Source organism: Camelina sativa, chromosome 12 (assembly GCF_030686135.1).
Source record: "Camelina sativa cultivar CO46 ecotype springtype chromosome 12, ASM3068613v1".
NCBI classification, from domain to species: domain Eukaryota; kingdom Viridiplantae; phylum Streptophyta; class Magnoliopsida; order Brassicales; family Brassicaceae; genus Camelina; species Camelina sativa.
In genome coordinates, this window is record NC_141891.1 from 38,054,895 (window position 1) to 38,076,493 (window position 21,599).

Genomic DNA, 21,599 nt, shown 5'->3' on the forward strand with positions numbered 1-21,599 from the left:
TTCTCAAAACATGAAATCCAAATACCGATATTTTTCATTACCAGAAGTAGTTTGATGTTTACATATTACCAAAAAGTCTTGCTAAACAACAATTACTCTTATCTTACATACCAAAAAGAGTTACTAAATAACAATAAGTAGTAAACATCAAACTACTTACATTCTACCAAAAGATTTGCTAAATAACAGTCTATCCGTTAGAAAGTTTTAACAAAAAATGCTTAACAATCTTTGAAAGTTAAATACCAAATGATGCACACCAAGCATCTAAGTTGCCTTGGTGTGAAGCTGGAACATGAGTTGTAGAAGCTGGAGCAGGAGAAGCAGTAGCTGGAGAAGGAGCAGGAAAAGCAGTAGCTGGAGAAGAAGCAGGAGTTGTAGAAGCTGGAGCATGAGCAGCAGCAGAAGTTGTAGCAGGAGCAGCAACAGCAGCAGAGGGTTGTCTAATTCCAAGAGACTGCATGAACAGATTAAGTGCTTGTCGTGATGCAACCAGCTCTTCCATCACCGTTCCCAGTAGTAGTGTTGCTACAAAAAAAAAGGGAGAAGAGAGATTAGTAGTTTGTAAGTTAGTTGGAAAATATTGTTGACTTAGGGTATAGAAACATTAATTACCACAAAAGTTTGCCACCAAAGATCTGTCCTCTCATCAGGAACGTCTATTTGCTTTCCATGTTGTTCGAACAAACTTGTAGACAGAAGGGTCAACACCAAACCTGAGAGAAGAGAGAGTAAAATTAGATTCAGCCCATGAACAAACAAACACAATTGTAGTTCTTACAAACTAACCATAAAGCTCCATTGAGTTTACTTGGGTGGAGGTGTGGCTGGGATTCTCTTTCAGGAGCACTCAGCAATGCATCGAGAGCTTTGCTGGCTGTAGTAGTGTTGCCTGTGAAGATGCTGCGCTTGTAGAACGTGTGGCTCCTGGCGGTATGGCACTTAGTGGCATCCATCTTCGTTGCAGCTCTGCAGTTAGAAGCACAAAACAAACAAAAATAGCTGATGTTAATAACAAGTCAAGTAAACAAATCCACAAAATCTAGTTAAGTTTAAACATAGAACAAAGCCAAGTTTAGAATTCAAATCTACAAATCCTGTCCATCTAAAACATGTTCTTAAGAGAGTGAAATGAGTAAAAGTTAAGATTATAGACTCAAATTCAACAATCCCCGAAGACTTTTCTCAAAAACATTTCCAGGGAAGCAAAATAATTAAAAAAAAAAAAAGGATGAGTTGAATCTACCAGCTCAGTTCATTAATCTTTACTTCTTCCTTTTCCTTGTTTACAATAATCAATCAATTTTGTTGAATTGTTCCCTTTTTATGGCAGTAACCGAAGAACAACTCTCAATTATAAATCAATTTCGTTTGATATGTTGTAGAGTTACACACGATTAAAGCAAATACACAAGCTAACAAGAATAAAAAAAACCTCAATTGAACGCTTACTCAAAATCAAAATCAAAACAGTAAAGAACAATATGAACAAATCTAATCCTGAAAACCCTAAACAGAAACAAAAATAAAAGATCTAAACAACCTTATAGAAAAATAGAATAGAGCATGGAGACAAAGAGAGAAAGAGATAGAACAAGTAAGGAATGAAAGAAGAAGAAAAAGCAGAAGAAGAAGACAGATACCTGCTGGACCTGAATCGGAGGGCCCTGGGCGACGGTGGCTGAAGAGACTCTTTCTGTGGGTCAAGGAAGAGATCGATCAAATCGGATTTTGAGTTCGGCGACAGCAGCTTCAACGGAGGACAAGAAGAGGAGGGCTTTAGGTTTTTTTTTTTGCTTTTTTTCTCTGAGTGTCGATGATATGAACGAAGAAGCGGATAAGAAAAGGGTATATAATTAAAATTAAAATTACTATTTAGCAAAAATATTTCATTTTACCGGGAATTAACATTTGGGAAATTATTTAGTGGGATTGGTGGGAAAAATTATGGGTTTAGCCGCCTAAACCAAAAAAAATTGATGTAAAAAAATTATTTAATTTGGTGTAGTATAAATATAACAAACTAGATTAGGACCCGCCCGATGTGCGGGTTTAGATTTTTTAAAATGAAATCAAATTTAACAAAGAATTTAAAATAAATATTTTTAGTAAGTAAAAATTATCTATAAAAGTCAATAGATACACCGAAGTGTCCAATGCGATATTTGGTGTAAAAAGTGTGATTATGTGGTTGAGACTATTAATCACGTTTTGTTTGAATGTCCTCGCTCTTGTGAAGTTTGTGTTTTATCTCCGACTTCTGTCTCGTCAGAGGGTTTTCCAAATGAGTCGGTGTACTCGAATTTGAATTTTATTTTCTGGAGCGATAAGTTAGTCTGGGAAGAGGCGCTCTCTTTTATGGCGGTCATGTCAGCTCCATCTCTGTCTTCGGATGTCCAGATTTCTTCACCTTGTTGTCAGATTGATGGTTCTTTGAAAGCAACCAATATGCATTCAGGATTGGACTGGTGGTGTTGCGTTGGTGAAGAGCGAGCCTTGTTGTTGGGGGCCAAGTCTCTTAGATGGAGCCCCTCCCCCTGCATTCAGAGTTAGAAGCGTTGTATTGGACCATGGAGTGGATACGTGCTGAAGGGATCGCTTGTCAACATTTCGAGACTGATTGTGCTGAGTTACTCACTATGGTTCAGTCCCCTAAAGATTGGCCGTCCTTCTCCAACATGCTCGATGAGTTCAACTCGCTGGAATCCTTCCAACTATTCTCCATCTCTTGGTTTCCGCATGCGTCAAATACGAAGGTGAATTGTCTTGTCCGTGTTTCGCGTTCTCTTATCTCAGAAGTTTCTTTTGTAAACCCCTTCCCTCTGGCTTGGGCAACTAACCAAATAATTTTCTTTTAATTTATTGTTTGCATGAAAAAAAAGTAAACCTATACACTTTTAGTTAAGAAAATAGTTGTAGATGAGTTCAAATTTATTAAAATTAAATTAAATTTAACAAAGAATATATATTTATTTAATTATTCTCGTAAGTAAAAACAATGTATAAAAGTAAAGAGATAAACTTTTAGTTATAGAAAAAAGTTGTTTTTTCTTTCTATAATACAATAATGTATATCCATTTACAGAATCTACATTACCACTTGAAGTGTTTTTGTACACACAAATATATTTTACTGTTAAAATAGACTCATTATTCTTTACTACTACCAACAAATTGTCTTTATGAACATATTAAATAATCTATTGTATGTCTCTTCACTTTAACATTTTTATAGTTACAAAAATGCATACGTTAATCTTACATACTCCTATCTTATATGTTACAATAGCAGTCGTTTTAAATAAATTATTTGATTGGTGAAAAAAATATGAAACGATATATTTTTATTTTAAATCTTTTACTTCAAAAAACTCTTTCTTTATGTAAAGGTAATTTATTTACATTTTTCTAGAAACAGTAGTTAGTTGTATAATTTTTACAATCATATTTTTTTATCTTATATAAAAAATAATCATTTTTCTTGTAAAATTAACAACTTAAAATTAAAATAAGTAAACAATATTATAATTTCGAATTTATTTGATATATATATATATATATATATATATATATATATATATATAATTTCCTTATAATGATCTTTTTTTATGGTAGGTTTTGAATCAAATTGATTGACATATTTAAACAAAAAGACGTGGCCAATATCAAATTAAATAGGACTTACATATCTCCTACGGTTAGATATTAAAATTGCAAAATATCTCCTACTGTTAGATATTGAAATTGCAAAATCCAGTAAAAGTTTAGTAAAGATTTTGTTAGGTTTAGTACAGATTTTGTTTCTAATTCACGTAAATTAGTGAAATAGTAAAAATCAAATTTGTTTTTAATTCTTGTAGATTAGTAAAATAGTAAAAATCTACATGAATTTCAAACAATATTACAATTTCGAATTTTTTGATATATATATATATAATTTCCTTATAATGATTTTTTTTTATGGTAGGTTTTGAATCAAATTAATTGACATATTTAAACAAAAAGACGTGGCCAATATCAAATTAAATAGGACTTACATATCTCCTACGGTTAGATATTGAAATTGTAAAATATCTCCTACGGTTAGATATTGAAATTGCAAAATCCAGTAAAGGTTTAGTAAAGATTTTGTTTCTAATTCACGTAGATTAGTGAAATAGTAAAAATCAAATTTGTTTCTATATTTATTTTTGACACGTGTCAACATCTTATCAATATTTTTGACACGTGTCACGATCTCGTTAATAAGAAATTTTTTCATTGAACTTTATATAATAAGATATATATATGTAGATATTCATAACAAAAATATATACATATGTGTAAATATACGCATTACATCTGTATCATATTCATAAATATGAAGACTATTAATTTCAAATTAATATAATAGTGACAAAGTGTAAAATAAAAAATAAAGAAATTAACTTAATATATTATGAATAATCTATTATTCCAAATTTATAAAATAAAATTAATATAAACTACCAAATCTGCAATTCAACAAACAACCAATTCCACAATTCAACTAAAACAATGGAAAAGGCTCTCAAACTTCATTATAAATCAATATCATAAAACATTAATACTATTAAAAACATGCAAAAGAAAAAAAAAAATTGTATAAAGAAAAGAACTCATACATCTCATTCTTTGGAGAAGTCACGAATTTGTCACGGATTGATTCAGTGGCAACAATGTGTAGTCACGATTTTGTCACGAACCTTCTTCGTGGCAGAGTATTAGTCACGAGTTAGCTACCCGCATGATATCGTGGCTATAGAGTCTTCTTATTTTTCCATAGTACAGTGTGATGGGATGGATAGTTCTGTGGAATAACCACAAAACAGCCACGAAGTTATTCGTGTCTACTTAGCCACGAATTTTTTTGTGACATATCAGTGACAATATATTGTCACGTCGTTTATACGTGATTATTTCGTAGCTAACTTGTCACGAAGTTGTTACGAAATTTTTTCGTGGTTTATTCGTGGCAAATAAATTTTTAGTCACGATGCTGGGTGACGAAAACGTGGCTATACGGTTTTCTTTTACTAGTGTGCCATAGTTGGTATTTAGCTCTTCCCAAACTAGCTCATCCACGTCTGGAGACGGACGACGGCACGTGAAAGCTCTCATTTTCGCACACGAAGAATGAGGAGACGAGTTTCCAATCAACAAAAGCCTATTTCCAATTGACTTAAACGCCACGCCCCAACCTAAGCCCGCATTTGATATCACAGGTGCAACACCAAGTATCTTCCAACTGTTTGCGTTTACATCATAAACCCTCAGCTCGTTTGAGTATGCTTCAAGCGAGTAAAGGTTGTTGTTGGCCCCTGCGATGAGTGGCGGCGACTGGGAAGGCACGAACGTCATGCTTCCAAGCATGTCTAGGATGAGCGTCCAAGAATTTGTCACCTCATCGTAGCGTTCTCCACAAGTTAGGTATTCATTATACTCATTTCTACCGCCGATCACATAAAACTTGCCGCGCAAGAAACATCCTGAGCTGAATTTTCTTCTCTTGTGCATATCCGGGATCCGAGACCAGGTTTTGGTCTGAGCATTGTATTTCTCCACACTTCTCAAAACCTCGGGATTCCAGCTTCCATTTACTTTTAGACCACTGGCAAAATAAGCATCGAACCCACAGCTCGCCGAAGCGTACATGCAACGAGGTGTGATCATTGAAGGACCTTTTACCCACTCATGAATCCCTAGCTCGTAACGCCACACTGCCATACCTCCCAGCTCTTTTCCAATGACCATCAAATGTGTTCCCGCACAAACTGTTTCTTTATCACTTAGATAGAAGTAAACGTCAGAGGGAATTCTCGGAAGTGTCTCAAAATTCTCAAAAGTTTTTATCAAACATCGTCCAGCAAGCTTCACCGCTCGTAAGCATAAACACGTATGGTTCCACGATCCCGCATTCTCGCCTCATCTTAAAAACATCATACCTTTTTAGCAGCTGTAAGAACTGGCTATTGAGACCTTGCGTTTTCCAGTATGTCGAACACAAAACTCCGACAAAAATCTCAACCTCGAGCTTGTACAAAACCTGAGAAACGTCAGACTCGTCATCTTGAGGTTTAAGACTTGTCTGCTTTTCAAATTTCTGAATGATTTCTCCTTTTCTTGCTCCCAATTCCGAGTCAACAATCAAAAGCCTCCTTGTCGGAGACTGGCTCAAGCTTGCTCTGAGTCTTGAAATCCTTTCTTTTCCTAGCGATAGGATTGACATCTTCCTGAAAAAATAATTTAGAACAATTAATGAGCACGCAATTTATTTGTAAAATGTATTATAACATTTTCAAATACAAAGAAATCCTACTTTATATAGTTATAATGTTGGTTAGTCGATGTGTTATATAAAAACTAGATTGATATCCTTGTAAATGTTAGACGTGCTAGAAAAATTAAAGACCAAAAAGATATGGAGGGGGCCTAGGATTATAACATACTCCCTCTGTTTCAAAATGTAAGTTGTTTTGGTTGAATGCACACATATTAAGATAAATTTTGCTTTTTGTAGTCTCTAAAAAACCTCATGATTTTATCTCACCATTTAATTAAAAAAAAGAAAGATAAATAGTTTAAAAAAAGATAAACTTTACTTTTAGTTTGCTTTTTGTCTTGATAGTTGGAAAACAACTTATATTTTGAAACAAAACAAAATCTCCAAAACAACTTACATTTTGAAACAGAGGGAGTAATAACTAGATTAAGACCCGTGGTAGAGCACGGGTTGAAATTCATTTTATTTATTTTGTAATTTTTATATAAAATATAATTTATGTGATTGTTTTTAAAAGTTTTTTGGATAAAATATTTTACAATAAAATCATGTGTTAAATATAATGGCTTGAAAAAAGATACATATTTTGTAAGTTTTATATTGTTAATGATTCTAGATAAGTCTTTGTGCTATATCACTAGTTAAATTTTATTTCATACAAAATTTTGTATATTTTATATTTTAAAATTAAATCTTAATATGTTGTATTAGTTTATGTATATGAAGTTATTTCAACAATGTATGTTCTACATCATGACTTGAATGTCATTTATAAGACATAATTTTGTAAATTTGGTTTTTAAAAAGCAAGTTATTATATTATGAGTACTTTAATATATTATTATACTTTTTGTCTTAATATACTTGGTGCCTTGAAATTCTTTCATATTATAGTGACATATTATTGACATTGCTATAACAAATCAATTTAGAGTGTTTATAGTTTCTAACTTTTATATCAAGTTTCAATATTTTAAAAATACCTCAAAATACATTAAATTTTTTATATTATAAAATTATAAAATTCAACAAAAAATATGAAATTGAATTTAAATATTCAAATTTTGACCCGTTACTCAATAAATTTTTAATACAATAGATATTATTTTTACAGAATAATATTACTAAAGCTTGAAAGTTTTATAGATTGAACAATTTATATTTGTTTTTAAAAATTCAACTTATAGTATATCCGAAAATAAACTATTTTTTAATTATAATAAATAATATGATAATTTATTTGTTTCACAAAATGGACTCATATATAAAAATGAGAGGTGAAGTATAATAATAATTAACAAATTAATATGTTAAGTTAGATATCAAAAGATTTTATTTGATGAATAATTTAATAAAAGAAATTAATATGGTAAGTTAGATGATATCAAATGATTATTTGGAATATTTTCTTTTAAGATTTTTGGAAACTACGTGCTCTAGTAATAAAATCTTCCAAAAATAAATTAAGGTTGTACCAACTATCTAACTTGTAACCAATTAATCTATCAATTAATCTATAATCTATTTGTAACCAATTTATCAAAATTATGTAGTCTATAAAACAAAGTTGTGTACTTCTGTTTTATTATAAAGGGGATTTTTTTCTACATTTCTACTATGAATTATTGAGGCAGTAAAAATCATATTTTGACCCTGTAATCAACATACCATAGTAGTCACCAAAATAGCAATTTATTTTTTTTTTCTTCTAATAATATGGTAACAAGAGCATGTGCCGTGAGAGTCTCTCACCACCAAAAATAATAAAAACATAATTTTAAGAGAAATAAGTGAAAATCAATTTTCATATGAGAGACTTTCATAACTCATGAGAATCTCCCATGTCTGTCCCATGTATCTTTATAAATTGGTTTTATGATAAATCAATCTCGAATAGTTTTAAAAGTTAATTAAATAGTTTATATGTTATTATTTTATTTTTCTATAAATCATAAAATAAAAGTGTTTACATTATAAGTTCTATCATGCATAAGTTTAATTTAGATATTAATATTAGTTTTAGTTAATATTAATTAAATTAAAATAATTAATGAAATCATATTATGATTATTATGATTATTATTACTATTATATATTGTATAGAATATAACTAATTAATCCACATTTAAATATATTTAAAATGTAATTTGATTTGATTTAAAATATATCAACTAGAAGTATTTTAATTTATAACAAAATTAAAATAAGTATTTAGGTTATATTATATTATAAATATTAATCTACATTTAAAATACACTATTTTTAATGAGAGACTCAATCAGTCTCTCACCAGTGGAGGTATAAAAATGTCAAAACGATCTAAATCTAAAATATATTAAAAATAATTATATTATATTAGTGAAAGACCCATTGAATCTCTCACCACTACATATGCTCTAACAAAATATGATTGCTGAATTCAAAATAATCAATTATAAATTAAACTAGAGGATATGATGTGTGTATATTACCTTGAAACTTGAAAGGTATGACAGATGTCAACCTTGAAACTTAATATTGCAAAACAAGATTTGTTATCACAATTACAAAATAGGCAATATATATAGGTAAGATCTTACAGTTTCATTTGCCAGAACATCGCAAATCTCTTTGGCTTCAACTAAAAACTGACGTTTCCCTGGCTCGTCAGACTGTTGAACAACAACTTGTTTACCCAATTGTCGTAGTAGACAGTGCATCATTATCCACCCATTAGTAGATATATACACAAGAGATTTAGCGGCTAAGGTATTCAACCCATTTTTGACATCCAAAGTACTGTCAGCGAGCATGGCTGTCACATAATCAACACTTTTATGGTTGAAAAAGCATGCAATATGAAGAAACAGAGATTGATGTTTCTCTAACAATTTGTCATACCCCACTCTCAAGACATCCACAAGTTTTCTATCAAGATTAGTTTCTATCCCATATAATTGAAGCCTCCACTCATCCTCGCTCTCCCTATATAAAGAAGAACCCACAACCCTAAGGGCCAATGGAAGATTACCGCAAAGCTTTATTACTTTTCTTGCAAGCTCTTCGAAACCATCTTGTGGAGAATTCTGTTTGAAAGTAGATAGACATAACATCTCAAGAGCTTCTTCTTCGGATGGAAAATCCACATGGTAGATATCGTTGATCCCATGTGCCTTCAAAATCTTCTTATCTTTTAAGGTAACAATGATCCGACTTCCAGAACCAAACCAAGAAGTTTCTTTAGCCAAAACCTCTAATTGCTCTAGATCATCTACATCGTCAAGAATGATGAGCACTCGTTGGTTATGTAGCCACTCTTTTATTGCGCCTAACTGATGTATCTTTATATCCTTTTGGTTCAAAATTTTGGACAGAAGCTTATTTTGCAAATACAACTTCGAATCCCAGTCATCAACACCCTTGAGGTTCCTCATAAAACAACTAAGCCGAAAATTGGAAGAGAGTTGGTTAAATAAAGCTCTAGCAATGGTAGTCTTACCAATGCCCCCAGGACCCCAAATTCCAATCATCATCACATCATCACTTTCCAGGCATAACAAAGTGTTGAGTTCCGTCAGGTGAGCTTCAAGTCCCACCATCCCTTCAAAATCCCTTGAAGGTGTAACATTCAGTTTGTTTGAAATATCTATAGCAATCTTCTGGATCATCTCAGCTTCATTAGCCCTAACAAAAGGAAACAAAATCATGTTGTTGGGTCTTGTTTAAATGATAGAAACTCCTTCGCTAAAGCATGAATTAAGAAACATAAAACATTCTACCTCATAGAGCCAAGAGAAAAGACAAACCAGTTTAGAGAGTGTCTCCCAGCTACGGTTGCTATATATGCCAAAGCATTGCTCCATCTCTGCTTCACTTCATCGGTTTTCCCTTCACAAGTTTTCTTGAAAGTATTTCCAAAGTCTCCCCGCTGTTTCCGTACATCAGAAGGATCAACTTTGTAAAAAATAGTCAACACAGCCTGCCCTGAAGCTTCTTTGCACTTCAAGATTTCCACCAACTCATCTAAGCACCAGCCTGAAGAAGCGTACTTCTTCGAGAGCACCACAATCGAGACTCTAGATTCTTTAATCACTTGCACGAGCCCAGGCCCGATCGTATGGCCTCTCTCCATCTCTTGATCGTTGAACGTTGTGATCCCTTTGCTTGCAAAATAATTGTGTAAATGACTGAGAAATCCACTACGGACGTCTGGTCCATGGAAACTCGAAAAGACATGGTATCTCTTAAAGTCAGGCGACGAAGAAGAAGAAGAAGCAGCCATGAGAGATAGAGTAAAAATGAGGCTTGAGCCATGCAAATCAATATTAACCGCTTACCGTTAGCTCTCTAACTTCTAAGTTGATCATCGTGTCCATTTCTTAGAAATCTCCTCCTGCACAGCGCATTGTGCTTCTTTGGACTGATTAACACCGCCTCTCCCAGCTTCGAAATGACATCTACGCAAAAGTCATATATTATTAGTTACCAGTTTCAGTAATAAAATGTACATCTTAAATGGTAACAAAATAAACTATCCATTTTCCACAAAAGTATGCAATTTTAAAACCGTATAAGAAAAGATATAAGGCATCATAAATGAAGTAACACAAGCAGGCAAGCATGAGTTCCACTTTATGGCAATCTTGTGCAAGGGATCCTTCTTCCATCATTATCAGGATCCGCAATACACTTTGAGACAATGTGACAAAAAAAAGCAGTCTGGCCGTACTGTGATGCAACATGTGTTGGCTAGGATACAAGTGCAAAGTTTAGGGCACATAGAAGTTCCTAGAACAAATCTCAATATCTCCTGATTCAGAATAAAGGATACCAATGTTCTAGCCTACTCAAATATCAAATGCGATGCAGATAAAAGTTACTTGGAAAAGTTTAAAGCTTCTACAAAAAAAAACTGAATAAGATCAAACGTAGATGAAACTTGCATCTGTTTAGACGTGGGTCTGTTGTAGCTGATCTCACGTGGACCAAGAATGATTAACTAGACGGTCATTGTCCAAATATATAACACCAGAGGCAAAGAATGCAAAGCTAATTACCAACATTTTTACCTCAAAACACATCCCTCTTACTAAAACTGCAACACATGAAAAGGGGCACTACTACGTTTGAAATGAAGCAAGGTAAAAAGTGACATTATATACATAAAGACTATACTCTTTTTTTCCAAGTCACTGGAATTTTGAAAATTCTACCATAAGTGTTCACATTTCCAGGCAGGATCAATGACAGTTATGTTAGTAAATCGAATTTGAAAATTATCCAAGGAACCCAATTCGAATTCCGCAATGAAATCACTAGTTCATCATCAGATCTCGCATAAATTCTCCAAAAACAAACTATATAAATCAAAACACGAAATTAATGAACCAAGACAGAAAGAAACAACTAACATCTAAAGGGGCTTTTGACGTAGGTTGCTTCTGCTACTTCGCGAGCAAGTTCGGAGAACATCAATTTCACTCTGCTGCATATATCCATGGCATCTGGAGAAAACTTTGGGATTCTTCCCAAAACAAATCACGAAATCAAAAAAGAGATGAAAGCAACAGATGGCTTAATGGGCCTTATGGGCTTATTGCTAATATTAGCACAGTAAACATTACAAATGTAACAAGAACACACATACTGTTGTGAAACACTTAGTGGACTCACTAGACCGGCCCGTATCTTATCCATGGAGTCTCGGTCCATTGGTTATACTCAGTCCATATACCTTCGGCCCATTAGCCGAAGCCTTACTCGGCCATACTCTCTTTGTCGGTTTATACTAAGACTTGTAATCCACTATATATATACATGTAACATCAATGATAATCAATAAGAATCACAAGAGCTTTATCCCTAAACTCTCTATTCATAGCACGTTATCAGCACGATAGCCTCTAACCCTAAACCCTAAGGCAGCCGCCGATTTCTCCTTCTTCCCTAAAACCCTAAACCGCCTCTTGTTCTTCATCTCCTTCGAGATTCTCTCTTGATCTCGAAGTTCTTTCTGTTGATACACGAGCATCCTTAGCTCGTGATCGAGTTTTCTAAAAACCCTATCGAGGTTTGTGGTTACTTGGCTCGGGGGTGAGTTCGCGCGCAAGGAGCTGTTCGCGTGGAGGCTGTTCGTGGTTCGTGGAAGCTGTTCAAGGTTCGAGGTTCGTGAGATATCTGAGGTCTTTAGCTCCCAGATCCATACCGGTCAGACCCTAATTGGTGTTAAGGTAAACAAAGTTCGAACCTCCTCAAAACCCTATGATCGAACTTGAACTTAAAAATATTAAACCCTAAAACATCCAAGTACACAATCTAACAAAGTTTAAATTCCTTAAATCCTAAGACTTAAAATCGGATTGCTAGGTTGTTAGATTGATTGATTAATTGCACCATATTACATCAAGCTTAAAATCCGAATTGGTTGAGAAATTGTTTATGCTTGCTTGATTGTTTATGTTGCATAAAGAACCTAGAATTGTAATTGCTAGAATCATAAGAAAGAATTTGATTAAGCTGTTCTAGGATGATTATAAACTTTGATTGTTCATGCATATAGAAATCGAAAATTGTTTAAGGATGATTAAAATCGGCTGCATGAATTAGTCTTGTTCTAGGATTGAATCCGATCAAGAGGAATAATTTTGTTAAATTTCCATAATCATGAAAACATGAATTCGGAATTAAAAATATTGATTAGGATAAACATCTAAAATTATAGCAATTATCCAAAAGTTTTAAGAGATTAAATCCTAGGTTAAATAGGAAACTTAAGAAAAAGGAAATCCTATCTAAAATTGTTGCATGCATTAGCCTATTTGCTTTTGTTGTCTTGCATGCATGAATTTAAACCAAAAACCAAATATGGCAAGGCATGGTTCGATCTTAAATATCGCATGGCCTAAGGCATGGTTCGATCTCAAATATCGCATGTCCTATTGATTGAGTGCATGGGTCGATCTCAAATATCGCATGCTAATATTCGGATGTCTATTTCTGTGATATGCAGATGGCAAGACTTAAGAGCTTAGAATATGCTAGCCTGAAAGACTCTGGTGATAACTACTTGCAATGGGCATTGGACACCGAGATTAACCTGAAAGCAAAAGATCTTTTCAGATGCATTGAGAGTGAGAATGAGTGTTCCGAAAGGAGCAAGGCTACGACGTGTTTTTACATGCGTCGTCATATGGATGAAAGCCTCAAAGTGCAGTACCTCCATGTCGAAGATCCTCTTGAACTTTGGACAGAGTTGAAAGACAGATTTGGGTACAAAGAGATTGTACTACCAAAGGCTCAAGAGGATTGGAGAACAATAAGGATCCAAGATTTTGAATCCTTGTATGAATACCACTTGGAGCTATTTAAGATAGCAACAAATTTAAAGATATGTGGTCTCGAGGTTACTGAAGAGGACTTGATAGAGAAGACACTCTCAACCTTTCACACTAATGACGAACTGCTCCAGCAGCAAATTCGTGAAAGGAACTTCAAAACATATGTATGTATGTTTGAATGGCTATCTGAGCAAGAAATCTTGAAGAAAAACGCAGAAACAAACACGGTGCATCTCGATGATGAAGATAATGAGAATGATGACTCCCTAGAGACTTCCGATCTCCTTGAAGAGGATGAATGAATTTTTCGGTTTTTATTTTGGTTTAAGACTATGCTTTTTATGCTTTGATTGATTTCTATGTATTGGATAATTGATTTGGTTTAAATTCAAGGATTTATTTTATAAATCATTTGCCTTATTGAGTTAAAACACAAATGTTGTTTTATATAGAAATGGCTGAGGATATGAGTGAACTAGTGGTGGACAGTGGATCCAGCCACACTATTTTAATAGATAAAAGATATTTTATAAACCTCACCATGAAAAATGCCAATGTTAGTACAATTGCGGGTATAGCAAATCTTATAAAGGGCTACGGCCAGGCTCACGTGTTGTTGCCTAAGGGAACACACATTGAATTAAGTGATGCCTTATATTCACCCAGCTCCAAAAAAAATTTGTTGAGCTTTAAAGATATAAGATTGAATGGTTATCATGTGGAAACCAAGGGTGAAGGAACTAGAGAGTTCCCATACATTACAGAAAATGTAAATGGACAAAAGAAGGTCCTAGAGACTATACCTGCACTAGCCACTGGTTTATACCATGCTAAGATTAATATGATAGAGGCTAACTTGGCAAAGCATAGAATGTTTAATGAAGAGTTCACTTTATGACATGACCGGCTAGGCCACCTGGGTTCGAACATGATGCGTAAACTGATTAAGAGTTCGAATGGGCACAACCTAAGTGAAAGGAAAGTTATCCCTAAACATCTCACGTGTGTAGCATGCGCACAAGGGAAACTTGTTATAAGGCCTTCACCAGTAAAAGTCACAAGAGACACTTTAAACTTTCTGGAAAGGATACAAGGTGATATTTGCGGACCAATACACCCATTTAGTGGGTCGTTTAGATATTTTATGGTGATGATAGATGCATCAACCAGATGGTCGCATGTTTGCTTGTTATCTACAAGAAACCTTGCCTTTGCAAAGATGTTGGCTCAAATTATAAGGCTAAGAGCACACTTTCCAGACTTTCCACTTAAGACTATACGTCTAGATAATGCTGGTGAATTCACATCCCAAGCGTTTAATGATTATTGTATGTCCATGGGGGTGAGTGTGGAACATCCTGTGGCACATGTCCATACACAAAACGGACTGGCTGAGTCCTTCATTAAACGAATACAAATGATAGCTCGACCATTGTTAATGAGATCGAAGCTCCCTGTGTCGGCTTGGGGACATGCAGTATTGCATGCAGCAGAGCTCATACGCATCAGGCCATCTAGTGAACATAAGTATTCACCATCCCAACTATTAACGGGTCATGAGCCAGACATATCCCATCTCAAGACATTCGGTTGTGCCGTTTATGTACCGATTGCTCCACCACAGAGAACTAAGATGGGACCTCAGAGGAGGATGGGAATATATGTTGGATATGAGTCTCCCACCATCATAAAGTATCTCGAGCCACTGACAGGAGACCTGTTCAAGGCCAGATACACGGACTGTCAATTTATTGAGTCCGAATTCCCTATAATGGGTGGTGAGACTAGCAAGCTGGTCAAGGAATTAACATGGAATCAAACATACTTAAATTGGCAAGATCCTCGAACTCTAGCATGTGATGCAGAGGTTCAAAAGATTATACATTTACAGCAGCTAGCTAATCAATTTCCAGATTCCTTTGCTGACCCAAAGAGAGTGACAAAATCGTACATACCAGCTTGCAATGCACCAGTACGAATTGATGTTCAGAAGGTGTAACAACCCGTCCTGTGGACCCCGCTAGCCTCACTGCTAGCCCACTAGCCTCACTGCTAGCCGCCCAAACGGACCCCAAGCTGGCCCTGCAGGGCATCGATCCTAACCCATCACTGTGGATATCCCAATCCACCAGTAGGTTATTGGTGCGCCAGGCGTTCCTCGAACCCTGGTCCTCACCCTTTAACAACCTTCCCACAGGACAAGTTGCCACCAATTGACCTGCAGATCAATTGGTGGCAACTTGTCCTGTGGGAAGGTTGTTAAAGGGTGGGGACCAGGGTTCGAGGAACGCCTGGTACACCAATAACCTACTGTGGATTTGGATGAATATTTCCATTTGCCCAGTGAGGGGTTAGGATCGATGCCCTGCAGGGCCAGCTTGGAGTCTGTTGGGACGGCTAGCGGTGGGTTAGTGGGGTCCACGGATGGTCCGTTGGGGCAGCTAGCGGTGGGCTAGTGGGTTCCGCGGGACGGGTTGTCACAGAAGGAACACAATATTCAAGTTGCTACAGATTCTAAAACCCGTTTGAAACGAGGTAGACCATTAGGATCCAAAGATAAGAATCCTCGAAAGTCTAAGGGTGCAAAACAGACCGAGGTTCAGGGAACTACCGAGAGAACAGACATGGCCGCGGCAAATGATAAGGAGCCGGATGGGGTTCAGGACGCTGAACCTCTAGGTCCTGAGAATATTGATAATAATGAGATTTCAATAAATTAGATCATGTCTGGAATTACTTGGAACCGTAAGGATATCGACGTCGATGATATTTTCGCATACAAGTTAGCACTTGAACTAAATGAGGATCTAGAGCCCACATCTATATTAGAGTGCACTCAAAGAAAAGATTGGCTTATATGGAAAGAAGCTATTGATGTGGAGCTAAACTCTTTGAAGAATAGAAGTGTGTTTGGTCCGATCTTAAGGATAACACCTGAAATTAAACCAGTTGGACATAAGTGGGTCTTTGTAAGAAAGAGAAATGAGAAGAATGAAATCGTGAGATACAAAGCACGGCTTGTAACACAAGGATTCTCTCAAAGACCCGGCATAGATTATGAGGAGACATATTCCCCTGTGATGGATGCAACGACTTTTAGATATCTAATAAGTCTGGCTGTAAGGGAAAAACTGGATTTGCGGTTAATGGATGTTGTAACTGCTTACTTATATGGTCCAATGGATAATGAAATCTATATGAGATTACCAGAGGGAATAGAACTCAAAGATAAGAGTGGTTCTCGAGAACAGTACTGCATAAGGCTAGACAAATCGCTTTATGGACTGAAACAAAGTGGTCGAATGTGGTATAATAGACTTGGCTAGCCACACTAGACCAGACATAAGTTTTGCCGTGAACCTCCTAGCAAGATATAGTTCTTGTCCGACCATAAGGCACTGGAATGGTATAAAACATGTTCTGCGATACCTACAGGGTACGACAGACTATGGTCTATATTATACTAACTATAACAAAGATGGTTTAGTTGGTTTTGCTGATGCAGGTTATCTATCCGATCCACACAATGGGAAATCACAAACAGGCTATGTGTTTACACACGGTGGTACAGCAATCTCTTGGCGTTCTATGAAGCAAACTCTTGTAGCAACATCATCAAATCACGCAGAGATACTAGCAATGCACGAAGCCAGCCGAGAGTGTGTTTGGTTGCGGTCCATGACTCAGCATATTCGGACAGACAGTGGATTGGAGGACAGCAAAGAAGCAACCGTAATCTATGAAGATAACACAGCATGCATCGCACAGCTCAAGGAAGGTTACATCAAGGGAGATCGGACGAAGCACATATTACCAAAGTTCTTCCATACACATGATCTACAAAAGGCCGGAGAAGTTCTTATAGTGCAAGTTCAGTCAAGTGAAAATTCAGCCGATCTCTTCACCAAATCGCTACCGACAACAACGTTCAAGAAGCTCGCGCACCAGATTGGGATGCGGAGACTTAGGGACTTGGAGTGATGTTTGGAACAGGGGGAGCAATGTGTGCTGTACTCTTTTTCCTTCACCAAGGTTTTGTCCCAATGGGTTTTCCTGGTAAGGTTTTAATGAGGCAGCATCCCCTAAGCACATTGCAGCGATCCCATCCAACATAGGCACGGTCGTTCGTCCAAGGGGGAGTGTTGTGAAACACTTAGTGGACTCACTAGACCGGCCCGTATTTTATCCATGGAGTCTCGGTCCATTGGTTATACTCAGTCCATATACCTTCGGCCCATTAGCCAAAGCCTTACTCGGCCATACTCTCTTTGTCGGTTTATACTAAGACTTGTAATCCACTATATATATACATGTAACCTCAATGATAATCAATAAGAATCACAAGAGCTTTATCCCTAAACTCTCTATTCATAACACATACTTTTTTTTCCGAAACAGAACATAAAATACTTTATTGATGATAAAACCAAACAAACGGGGGATACACAAACGTTTACGTCCAAACCACCCAAGGCCAAGACGTAAACCAAGAAAACAGGAGAATTAATCAAAATGCAGACAACAGTTTTTGTTTTAAAAAAACTCTAAGCAAACATAACACAACAATTACGAATGAAATGGTCGAACTGAACATTGCCATAGTTGGTATTTAGCTCTTCCCAAACTAGCTCTTCCACGTCTGGAGACGGACGACGGCATGTGAAAGCTCTCATTTTTGCACACGAAGAATGAGGAGACGAGTTTCCAATCAACAAAAGCCTATCTCCAATTGACTTAAACGCCACGCCCCAACCTAAGCCCGCATTTGATATCACAGGTGCAACACCAAGTATCTTCCAACTGTTTGCGTTTACATCATAAACCCTCAGCTCGTTTGAGTATGCTTCAAGCGAGTAAAGGTTGTTGTTGGCCACTGCGATGAGGGGAGGCGACTGGGAAGGCATGAACGTCATGCTTCCAAGCATGTCTGGGACGAGCGTCCAAGAATTTGTCACCTCATCATAGCGTTCTCCACAAGTTAGGTATTCATTATACTCATTTCTACCGCCGATCACATAAAACTTGCCGCGCAAGAAACATCCTGAGCTGAATTTTCTTCTCTTATGCATCTCCGGAATCGTTGACCAGGTTTTGGTCTGAGCATTGTACTTCTCCACACTTCTCAAAACCTCGGGATGCCGATTTCCATTTACTTTTAGACCACCGGCAAAATAAGCATCGAACCCACAGCTCGCCGAAGCGTACATGCAACGAGGTGTGATCATTGAAGGATCTTTTACCCACTCATGCATCCCTAGCTCGTAACGCCACACTGCCATGCCTCCCAGCTCTCTTCCAATGACCATCAAATGTGTTCCCGCACAAACTGTTTCTTTATCACTTAGATAGAAGCAAACGTCAGAGGGAATTCTCGGAAGTGTCTCAAAATTCTCAAAGTTTTTATCAAACATCGTCCAGCAAGCTTCACCGCTCGTAAGCATAAACACGTATGGTTCCACGATCCCGCATTCTCGCCTCATCTTAAAAACATCATACCTTTTTAGCAGCTGTAAGAACTGGCTATTGAGACCTTGCGTTTTCCAGTATGTCGAACACAAAACTCCGACAAAAATCTCAACCTCGAGCTTGTACAAAACCTGAGAAACGTCAGACAACTCGTCATCTTGAGGTTTAAGACTTGTATGCTTTTGAAATTTCTGTATGATTTCTCCTTTTCTTTCTCCCAATTCCGAGTCAACAATCAAAAGCCTCCTTGCCGGAGACTGGCTCAAGCTTGCTCTGAGTCTTGAAATCCTTTCTTTTCCTAGCGATAGGATTGACATCTTCCTGAAAAAATAATTTAGATCAATCATGATGAGCACGCAACTTATTTGTAAAAATGTATTATAACATTTTCAAATACAAAGAATCCTACTTTATATAGTTAAAATGTTGGTTAGTCCATGAGTTTTTTAAAAACTAAATTGATATTATGGTAAATCATGTTAGACATGCTAGAAAACTTAAATTTTTTTTAGCATGTCATAGGATTATAACATATAAGAGCAAAAAGATATGGAAGGGGCAGCGCTGGGAGGGAGCCATAGGATTATAACATAATAATTTTTTTCCACTTTTCTACTATGAATTATTGAGGCAGTGAAAAACATATTTTGATCCTATAATCAACATACCACAATCACCAATATAACAATTGAATTTTTTTTATATAATAATACAGTAGTAAAAGCATGTACAGTCGGAGTCTTTCACCACTAAAAATAATAAAAACATAATTTTAAGAGAAAATAAGTGAGAATCTATTTTCATATGAGAAACTTTGAGAACCCTTGAGAATCTCTCATGTGTGTCCCAAATACAACACATGCATGTCTCTTTATAATTAGTTTAATGATTAGTGAAATCAAAACTAATGATTAAATAATCAATTATAAATTTAACTAGAGGATATAATGTGTGTATATACCTTGAAACCTGAAAGGTATGGCACATGTCAACCTTGAAACTTGAAAGGTATGACGCGTGTCAATCTTAAAACTTGAAAGAAAATATTTTGCTAGATCATACACTAGAATGCGGCGCTGCCAATAGATTAGAAAACGACTAAAGGTAGCTCTGGTATATATAACATTTCCTATGTTCAATTATCTGTACCATAGTAATGAAATGTTTATATTTAATCAACTACCATAGTATGTTACAAGTTTGACTATTTTTGTTTTTTTTGGTAATTTAATAACAAAAATTTATGATATATAATTGAACAAAATGTTTTGACTATCTATGTAATCAATAATTTATTATACATTATTTAAGAAGTAAAATTATTAGCATTTAATGATGTGCTTCCTTCACCATATTCAACTTAAGCATGTGATTTTATTTCTTGGATATGCACTTTTTATTTTACCAAATTAAAGAGAAAATCCCAAAAAAGAAAAAAAATACTAACTTTCAGTTTATGTAAAAAAAAAATAATTTATGTCCAAAGGAAAAATACTTGACTAAAAAAAAAAATACTTGAAATAGAACTAATTATTTAACATTTAAAGATATTTAAAATGTTAGTTAATTTGATTTAAAATATATTAATTATAAGTATTTTAATTTATAACAAAATTAAAATAAATATTTAGGTTATATTATTACAAATATTAATCTATATTTAAAATAAATTATTTTAATGAGAGACTCAGTCGGTCTCTAACTAATGGAGGTATAAAAATATTAATAATAATTTAAATCTTAAATACATAAAAGATAATAATATTATATTAGTGAGAGATCCATTGAGTCTCTCACCACTGCATATGCTCTAACAAAATATGATTGCTGAAAACAAAATTAAAGGTTAAATAATCAGTTAGAAATTTAACTAGAGGATACGATGTATGTATATTACCTTGAAATTTGAAAGGTATGACTGGTGTCAACCTTTAAACTTGATAGGTATGACGTGTGTCAATCTTTAAAACTTGAAAGAAAAGATTTTGTTAGATCTATAATAGAATGCGGCGCCGCCAATCGATTAGAAAACGACTAAAGCTCTGGTATGTATATATAACATTTTCTATTTTTAATTATCTACCATAGTGGTGAAATGTAATCAACTATCATAGTATGTTACAAGTTTGACTGATTCTTTTTTTTTTGACTATTTTTTGGTAATTTAGTAAAGAAATTTATTAATTTATAATTAACAAAACTGTTTTGACTATGAATCTAATCAGTAACTTATTATACATTATTTAAGAAGTAAAATTGATAGCATTTAATGATATGTTTCACTATATTCAACTTAAGCAAGTGATTTTCTTTATTGGATATGCACTTTTATTTTACCTAAATGAAAGAGAAAAAATCCCCAAGAAAAAAGAATTAAAAAAAATATTAGCTTTCAATTTTCGTCCAAAGAAAATATACTTGACTTAAAAAAAAAAAAAATACTTGACTACACTAATTGTCTTTCGATCTTATTAGGAAGTAAACAATCTTTGTCCAAATGAACGTTGTGTTTCCTT

At 35.0% G+C, this 21,599-nt stretch overlaps 3 protein-coding genes, 1 long non-coding RNA gene and 1 pseudogene across 9 annotated transcripts; 1 reads left to right on the plus strand and 4 right to left on the minus strand.

The window, feature by feature from the left end:
• LOC104732705 (uncharacterized) lies at positions 1–1,830 on the minus strand. Its single transcript, XR_015575183.1, has 4 exons — positions 1,644–1,830; positions 812–969; positions 616–716; positions 1–528 (listed from the first exon to the last, which is right to left on the minus strand). It is a non-coding gene; the product is annotated as an uncharacterized LOC104732705 (long non-coding RNA).
• A 2,920-nt stretch (positions 1,831–4,750) lies between these two features.
• On the minus strand, positions 4,751–6,252 carry LOC104733910 (F-box/kelch-repeat protein At3g27150 pseudogene; annotated as a pseudogene).
• Positions 6,253–8,755: 2,503 nt separating this feature from the next.
• LOC104732706 (disease resistance protein RML1A-like) lies at positions 8,756–11,839 on the minus strand. 6 transcript variants are annotated; one of them, XM_087479485.1, is made up of 4 exons: positions 11,692–11,839; positions 10,618–10,737; positions 10,087–10,438; positions 8,756–9,964 (listed from the first exon to the last, which is right to left on the minus strand). In XM_087479485.1, the coding sequence occupies exons 3-4, from the start codon at positions 10,410–10,412 to the stop codon at positions 8,845–8,847; spliced, it is 1,446 nt and encodes a 481-aa protein (XP_087335611.1). In that variant the 5' UTR covers positions 10,413–10,438; positions 10,618–10,737; positions 11,692–11,839; the 3' UTR covers positions 8,756–8,844. The 6 variants fall into 6 exon arrangements, with proteins under 6 accessions (XP_087335611.1, XP_087335610.1, XP_010450584.2 ...); XM_087479484.1 differs by having other exon boundaries at positions 10,087–10,523; positions 11,692–11,822; XM_010452282.3 differs by having other exon boundaries at positions 10,060–10,523; positions 11,692–11,822.
• Positions 11,840–13,289: 1,450 nt separating this feature from the next.
• Positions 13,290–13,919, plus strand: LOC147933286 (uncharacterized). The gene has a single exon (XM_087477379.1). The coding sequence runs from the start codon at positions 13,290–13,292 to the stop codon at positions 13,917–13,919; it is 630 nt and encodes a 209-aa protein (XP_087333505.1).
• Positions 13,920–17,998: 4,079 nt separating this feature from the next.
• LOC104733911 (F-box/kelch-repeat protein At3g27150-like) lies at positions 17,999–20,226 on the minus strand. The gene is made up of 2 exons (XM_010453435.2): positions 20,045–20,226; positions 17,999–19,404 (listed from the first exon to the last, which is right to left on the minus strand). The coding sequence occupies exons 1-2, from the start codon at positions 20,068–20,070 to the stop codon at positions 18,162–18,164; spliced, it is 1,269 nt and encodes a 422-aa protein (XP_010451737.2). The 5' UTR covers positions 20,071–20,226; the 3' UTR covers positions 17,999–18,161.
• Between the last annotated feature and the right edge of the window lie 1,373 nt (positions 20,227–21,599).